General features: G+C 51.2%; 2 protein-coding genes and 1 non-coding gene across 11 annotated transcripts in view; 1 reads left to right on the forward strand and 2 right to left on the reverse strand.

The window, feature by feature from the left end:
* The window catches only part of TRRAP (transformation/transcription domain associated protein), a 90640-nt gene extending 86750 nt beyond the window's left edge, over positions 1-3890 (reverse strand). For 7 of the 9 annotated variants that reach the window (XM_061402159.1, XM_061402162.1, XM_061402160.1 and 4 more), the window contains exons 1-3: positions 3802-3890; positions 1502-1662; positions 1035-1084 (exon numbers count right to left, since the gene is read on the reverse strand). In XM_061402159.1, coding sequence (XP_061258143.1) covers positions 1035-1084; positions 1502-1601 — 150 coding nt within the window. In that variant the 5' untranslated portion in view covers positions 1602-1662; positions 3802-3890. Of the gene's footprint in view, positions 1-1034; positions 1085-1501; positions 1663-2978; positions 3126-3306; positions 3393-3801 lie in introns of those variants that run through there. The other 2 variants (XM_061402157.1, XM_061402158.1) reach the window with 2 other exon arrangements.
* On the reverse strand, positions 1168-1373 carry LOC133238983 (small nucleolar RNA ZL1). Its single transcript, XR_009733716.1, has one exon. It is a non-coding gene; the product is annotated as a small nucleolar RNA ZL1 (small nucleolar RNA).
* On the forward strand, positions 2694-3921 carry LOC133238309 (basic proline-rich protein-like). The gene is made up of 3 exons (XM_061401238.1): positions 2694-2925; positions 3094-3617; positions 3691-3921. Exons 1-3 carry the CDS (start codon positions 2694-2696, stop codon positions 3919-3921), a joined length of 987 nt encoding a protein of 328 aa, XP_061257222.1.
* The last annotated feature ends 3713 nt before the right edge of the window (positions 3922-7634 follow it).

Consider the following 7634-nt stretch of genomic DNA (forward strand, 5'->3'; position numbering starts at 1 on the left):
ATCAACCTTAATACAGCCCAGATTTTATATTTAGCAGAGACTTCAAAGCAGTTACTACAATAAATATGATGGTCTCAATAAATGAAAATGAGGAATCTCTGCAGAGAAGTGACATTTAAAGAAGCAGCAAATGGAAATTATAGGAAGTACAGTGATTAAAATTTAAAAATACAAATAAACTGAAATTTAAAAATAGCATCACAGCAGACTGGAGATGACGGAAAAACAGCCATTGAATCTGAGGACAGATCGGGGAACAAAGAGGGAAAAGACTGAAGAAAAATGAATAGAATCTGAGCGACGAATATAAAATATAAAACTGTAGAATGTAAGACCCAAAAGACAAAAACCGAGTCTCAGAGAAGTTACAAACAGGAGAGCCAAAACTGAAAGCCAGCACTCATTCCACACAGTAACATACCGTCCATTACCTAATGTAGCAAATCTACAACAGAAGTCTGAGAGTATTCTGAAGGCATACACCTAGAAGAGGTATCGGAGAAGGCAATAGCACCCCACTCCAGTACTCTTGCCTGGAAACTCCCATGGACGGAGGGGCCTGGTGGGCTGCAGTCCATGGGGTAGCTGAGGGTCAGACATGACTGAGAGACTTCACTTTCACGCACTGGAGTAGGAAATGGCAACCTACTCCAGTGTTCTTGCCTGGAGAATCCCAGGGACGGCGGAGCCTGGTGGGCTGCCATCTATGGGGTTGCACAGAGTCGGACACGACTGAAGCGACTTAGCAGCCATAGCAGCAGCAGAAGAGGTATACGGTATTTGAAAAGTGAAAACAAGGCCAAATACCTAAACAAAACAACATTCCTCAACACTGTTTGGGACTCACTATCACTAGTGTGAAGACAATGGACAATACTGTACAGATTTTCAAATTTCAATTTTGAAATACAACACATTACATTAACAAAGAATATAACTTTTAGGTGACTAGTGAAAAGACTTAACAAGGGAACTGTAGGAAAGCACATGTATTTATCTCAAAATGAAAAGGTATAAAAATATAAAGCTCATACCTCGAAGTTTTCACTAACTTCCTGCATCATTTTTAACTTTGTTTCATCAGCTATAAATAACAAAACAAATGATCAGGTAATTGAAATTATGTTAAGGGTGTTCCTAAAAATTACTGGATTTAATAATTTAAGAGAAGCAATCAGATCTTATCAGTTTAACTGTCATGGTCCAAAAGGAGGCACATAACTAGTTCCCTACAACCAGTCGCACGCATTCGTACTCCCAGACACACGTGTGCATGCACAGACAAGGAAACACACACCCACACACACACACTCACACGCGCGCGCGCGCCTCTTTGGAGCTCCAGCTAGTAATGCTCATCACTTTGCTTCTCCACAAGGCAGAGAAAGGGGAAGTTCGGATAAAAGTTAACGTGACTACTTCTCTGAGTGTGGGCATCACCTAAACGGAGATGAAGCTGTCACATCAACACATTTCTTAATGACAAAGAGGATCAACTCACGTGTGTTTACATCCGTGAGAGCTGCCACAAACTGAAGATATTTTTTCATCAGAGTGGTTTGGTCAACCACCGTGGCCCCTTGTGTTGCAACAAATGCCATTTTTCTTTTGAGTTAGTTTGTTTCTCAAGAGAAAAGTATCATGTCCATGAGTTCGCCCAGCCTACAAAAAGAAGCACATGATTAGCTAACTTATTGAGGGCATAAATTCACAGTCTCCAGGAAAATCTTACCTAAATGCCTGTATTAATCTAAATACTTTGCCATTAATTCAGAAAACAACATGACTCCCTCTGCTTTTTTTGGAAAGTAAAAGTCCATTCTATTCATTTCTAAACACGACTTTTATACACAGATCCTTTTCTTTCCTAGAGTATGTCCATCTTTTCCTGGGCAAGGGGTCAGCAAACTCTCTGGAAAGAGCCAGATAGTAAATATTTTGGATTCTGTGCTCTGTCACAACTCTTGAGTTCTGCTATAGCCACAAAACAGCCACAGACAACTTACAAATAAATGAGCATGGCTGTAACTCATAAACCTTGACTTATGGACACTGAAATTTGAATTTCACTTTAATTGTACCATGAGACATTATTCCTCTTTTGATGCCCCTCCAACTATTAAAAAAAAGAAACTGTAAAAACCATTTTCAGTTTTTGTGCTGTATAAGAGTAGCCACCAGGCTGGATGCGGCCGGCTGACTGTGGTTGGACCCTCTCTGCACTGGGTGACCGAACTTCACTGTGCACTAAAATCAGCAGTACCAAAGGTGACTCCCAAGCACCAGGCAGAGACGAGCCCTGGGAAGCTGTAAATTTTGTTCCCACCTGGGCACACATCAGGCACTCAGGAAACACTCCTGGGATGAATGCACAGGTACTTCCAAAAACCATCTCAGTGAGTTGGAAACAGGTGTGGATGACCACACTTTAAGCACTGCAACTCCAGGTGGAAAAACGAGAGACCTGGTTCCTGTACTAAGACCCCTTACTAAGAGAACCTGGTCCAGCTGTTTATCCATCCTCTCTGCGTGAATACCCGGCTCGTTTCACTCTGTACGAAGGTGCAGTTTCAGGACTCGATTTTCTTTCTTCCTTCAACAAACACACTACCGAACTCCTCTGCAGGCCCTTCCACGGCCCTGCCTCCGCGCTTAAGCTTCCCTGCAGCTCCCACTTCTGCGCCCCTCAAGCGATGGGGACCATCCCCCCGCCCCCGGAGACCAAGAGAGAGCCCCTTCCGGCCCGCCGGCTCCAGGCAGGAGAAGGCACTAAACGGAACCAAATGGAGGGAATCCCGCCGGCCGCGCTAGACGGGACCCGACTTCAGGCTTCCCTCCCCACCTCGAACCCCAACCCCGGGGGGACCCGAGACTCGGGGTCACGGCCTCCCCTTGCCCAAGAAACTTCGGGGAACGGGGGGAGGCGTGCCTAAACTTTTTAAAAGGCTCGAATCCCACCCCCCCCCGCCTTTTTTTACCGAAAGCATCAAACTCTCCCATTTCCCGGGACCCCGAAGGGCCAGGCTCGCTCTCTGCCCGGGCCCAGAGTTGGGGGGCGCCCCTGAGGGGAAGACCTCCCATCTCCGCCTTGAGGGTCGGAGAGCAGCTCCAAGAGCCGGAGGCCGAGCGTCCGAGCCTGGCTTGGGTCCCGCCGCCGCGTCCCGCCCACGTTCGGGGCTGGGGGTCGGAGTGGGGGTGTTTCGGGGTGTGGGGGGGACCCCCCGAGACGCCGCCGCCGCGCCCGCTCGCGACAAACGGCCCCGCCCCGCCCCGCCGGGCCAGAAGGGGCGCTGTCGACGCCGCTACCTTCGCTCCGTGCGCCCGGCTGGGGCGAGCCAGGCGCCTGCGTGCAGGCCGAGAGCGGCCCGGCCGGCCCGGGGGTGCAGGGAGGACACGGGGACCCCCAAGCCCGCCCTCCTATCGCCCCGGCCTCAAACGGCCCGCGGCTCCGCTCCGTGGGTCGCCGGCCCCAGACGCCCGGTGCCCGCCTCCCAGCGCCGGGCTACGGCGGGCGCCGAGGGCCAATCCCCGCGCCGCTCGCCCTCCGCCGTCCCGCGCTCTGCCCGCCCCGCTCCCCGGTCGGCCACGCCGCCCGGCCTGAGCCCCGGCGTCGGGGGGTAGGGGGTGCGGGAGGACTCCAAGGGCGCTCGGAGCCTCTCTCCGTCGCTCCGCGGGCCGCCGCGCCCGCAGAGGCCTCCTCACGCCCGGGCCTCGCCGGAGCCGCCGCCGCCGCCGCGCGCGCGCCTCCCGGGGCAGTTCCGCTGCCCTCTGGCGCAGCCCCGCCCTGGTCCCCGCACTTACCCTGACCTCGGCGGCCGGCCGCCCGCAGAGGCCCCCGGCCGAGTCCCAGTCTCCGTCGCGCTGCACGGCGCGCAGTCCCGCCCCCGCTTAAAGCCGCTGCGCCGGCCGCCCGAGGACTAGGCCCGGGCGCACCGCCCTCCAGTGGGTGCGGCCTGGGCGGGCAGCGGGAGCGGGGAGGGGCGTCACGCCCGGGTGGGCTCGGCCCGGCGCTTTTAAGCCTGCGTCCGCTGGGGCGGGGCTGCCGGCCCGGGAGGGAGGGGCAGGCAGGTGACCGGCGTCTCTGGGCTCTTTCTGTCCTGAATGTCTTCTCCGGAGCCAGGAAGCTGGGGAGGAGGGACGCTTGCCGCTGCAGCGAGGGCGGTGGGGGCACCCTTAGCAGGCGGCGGACGGGCCCGGGAAGAGGCCACCTCCAACGTAGCAGGCTGGGCGGGGTTTTCTCCTTCGCCGGCGTCCTGAGGGTCCTTCTGAGTCCGGGGAGGGGGAGGAGGTAAGGAGGGTCTTTGGGAAGGACGAAGGCTGAGGACGGACGGAAACCCTGGAAACATAGGGCAGCCCAGGTGTTCTGCCTGGAGGTGGCCGGCCTGGTCAGTTGCTGCAGCTTCATCACCCTGAGGCTAGAACGCAGACCTTGGACCAGAGCAATGATGACAGGGAGTGAAGGCCCTGATGCCCTGGCGCCCTGGCGTGGGCTGGACCTAAAGGTCCTGGAAGAGAAATGTACTGTCGGATCTCACCTATGGACTCCCATGTTTGAGAGTGGTTGAATGATGAGCTATTCCTGGAAACCTGTGGTTAGCGTGTTAGATGGACAGAACGCCAAGTGATGACCTGACCCACCTCCACCTGCTCCATGACCTGGCTCCATCTCCTTTTTTTGACAGTACTTCCCCATGACCCCCAACGCCCTCCCCCCCATCATCATTAACTCACCAAAATCTTTGTGTTCCCTTCTCAGACGGATACATTTCACACCTGGTAATAAATAGAGCTTGCAATTCCTGTAAGATATCCTATTCACAGACATGCTTCTTGCTTTTGTTTAATGTTGCCTTTCAAGAACAAGCCTCAGCTGAAGCGCCTGGGATTGTAAATAGATGCATTTGTACTTAGTGCCAATTATTTCTGCCCCGGGGGGGGGGAGGGGGGGGCGTAAATCAAGAAAGAAGCAGCTGTAGACAAATCCTTTGATAAGTTTCAGTTTAATTGCATTTGATAAAGACCTAGAGTTAGGTCAGTGATAACATTGGCGGAATTCCTACACTTTCCCATGGCCTTAGCTTCTCCTTTAAAAGTACCCATCATGCTGCTATGATTTTTGCCTGTTTTCTTGTCTGTCTCCTGAATTAGCAGTTGGGGACAGTGTCAACTTCATCTCTATCATATATTAATAACTTATACCCCTCCTCTGCTTAAAACCCTCCAAAGGGTAACCGTTTCAGCTTATCCTCAGCCCCTGGCCCTGTGTACCTTCCAACCTTATTCTTCATGTTCCAGCCACAATGGCCTTGCTGTGCACCCTGCCCACCTAGGACCTTGGCAGCTGATTCTTCTGCCTGAAATATTCTTCCCTCAAAGGCATAAAGCAGGCTGCTTGTCATCCTTGATGAGCTCAAATGTCATCTCCTCAGAGAGGCGAAAGGCCCAATAAGAAAACCATCACCCCCCCCCCCAATCTCTCATTATACTGGAATTTTCCTTATAATCTGAAATTTCTTATTTACTCATTAATCATCTGTTTTTCCCTCCTAGACGGAAAGCTCCCTTCTTGTCTTTCTTTACCAATGTATTCCTATTGCCCATTGGATGTTGTCTTAGTCTCCTTAAGCTGCCACTACAAACCATCACAGACTGGGTGGCTTACCCAACAGAACTTTATTTCTCATAGTTCTGGCAACTGAGAAGTTCAAGATCAAGGTGCCACCAAGGTAGATTTCATTCTGAGGCCTCTTCTCTTGGCTTGTGGTGGCATCATCTCACTGTGTGCTCTCTCAAGAGATCAATCTCTGGTGTTTGTTCCTCTTCTTATAAGGATACTAATCATATTGGATTAGGCCCCCACCCTTATGACCGCATTTAGCCTTAATTGCTTCTTTAAAGGTGCTGTCTCCAAATACAGTCACTTTGGGGGCTACGCCTTGACATATGAATTTCTCAAGGGATACAATTCAGAACATAATCAAATGTATAAATTTGTACCCTGTATGAACCCATAGGGCAGGATCAGCTGGGACACTACAGAGAATACAGGGAGCCCCAAAATATTCAGTCAGGTGGGCACGAGCAGTCTGCAGAAGTGGTCCCTGCATGGAGTGGGTCAGGGCCTCAGCCTGACTTTTTGAGAGTCACCAAGAACCCACTCTTCCTCTCTCTCCCTCCCTGATTACCTTTGCCTCACCTGTTGGGCTGGCCCTAAGGGTCCCACCCCTATGAAGAACCTTTCCCCCTGATGAATCAATAAATCCTCCCTAGGTCTCGTGTGAGTTTCAACAGGGTGACTGGGTGTGCTGAGGTCAAAAAATTCCAACAGAAAATCTGGCAGAGTGGAGGTCTAGGCCTGGAATCAGGGTGAATTCAACAAAGAGATCACCCTGAACTCCCTTTTGCCCCCTCCACACTACCATAGGATTTAACCCCAAAAGCCTCTCCAGAGCTGATCTGGGGTGACTTATCAGATCAGGGCCCCCCACTTCCCGCAGTTACATTTCCAGCAAAGGACAATGAGGATTTGTGGTAGGAAGATGAACACTATGGCTGCTGCCCTTCTGTTACCAAAGGGAAGTCTAATTATACTATTTTGCTAGGGCCAACAGACCAAAACACCTGCTTTAGAAAAATTTTCAGCAACAAGAATGTACCTCAAGACAGGTGCGGGGGGCGTCGCTGTGGTCCAGTGGTTAAGAATCTGCCTTGCAATGCAGGGGGCGTGGTTCCATCCCTGGTGCGAGAAGATCCCACATGCCTGGGCAACTAAGCCCACGCGCCACAACTTCTGAGCCTGCCTGCTGTAACCACGGAAGCCTGTGCGCCTAGAGCCCATGCTGTGCAGCAAGAGAAGCACCGCAGTGAGAAGCCTGTGCACAGCAACTGGAGACTAGCTCCCGCTCGCCACAAGAGATAAGGCCGCGCAGCAATGAAGACCCAGCACAGCCAAAAAGAAAGAAATAAATATCAAAGTAACACTTCAAAAAAGACAGGTGCTGTGAGAGCCCAGAAGAAGGAAGGTTTCCGGCAGAGGTGATACATGTGAGAAATTAGACAAAGAAGACTCAGATCAACGTCAGCTTCAGGGTGGCCTTTCCAGGTGGTTTCTGCGATTCTGGCTGCTGTAAAGTTACCCGATGTAATGTTACACATTTTTAAAAGTAATAAATGGGGATTTCCCTGGTGGTCCAGTGGCTAAGGCTCCATGCTCCCAAAGCAGGGGGCCAGGGGTTCGATCCCTGGTCAGGGAAGTAGATCCCACATGCTGCAACTAAGACCTAACATGGTCAAAGAAATAAATAAAAACAAATATTATAAAAAAAAAATAAAAGTAATAAATGTTCTTATTCTTTTCATACAGTTAGTAAATTTTATTTTTTTAAAGAACGTGTTTGTCAGTTTAATTTTTTTTAATTAAAAAAAATTGTATTTGGCTACACCACGGCATGTGGGTTCTTTAGTTGCAGCATGCAAACCCTTAGTTGAGGCATGTGGGATCGAGTTCCCTGACCAGGGGTCAAACCCGGGCCTCCGGAGCTTGGAGTTTTAGACATTGGACCATCAAGGAAGTTCGGCAGTTAGTGCATTTTAAAAGCCACTAACAGCCAGACTTTTGAATCATGTGAAATAGT

Source organism: Bos javanicus, chromosome 25 (assembly GCF_032452875.1).
Source record: "Bos javanicus breed banteng chromosome 25, ARS-OSU_banteng_1.0, whole genome shotgun sequence".
Lineage (NCBI taxonomy): Eukaryota > Metazoa > Chordata > Mammalia > Artiodactyla > Bovidae > Bos > Bos javanicus.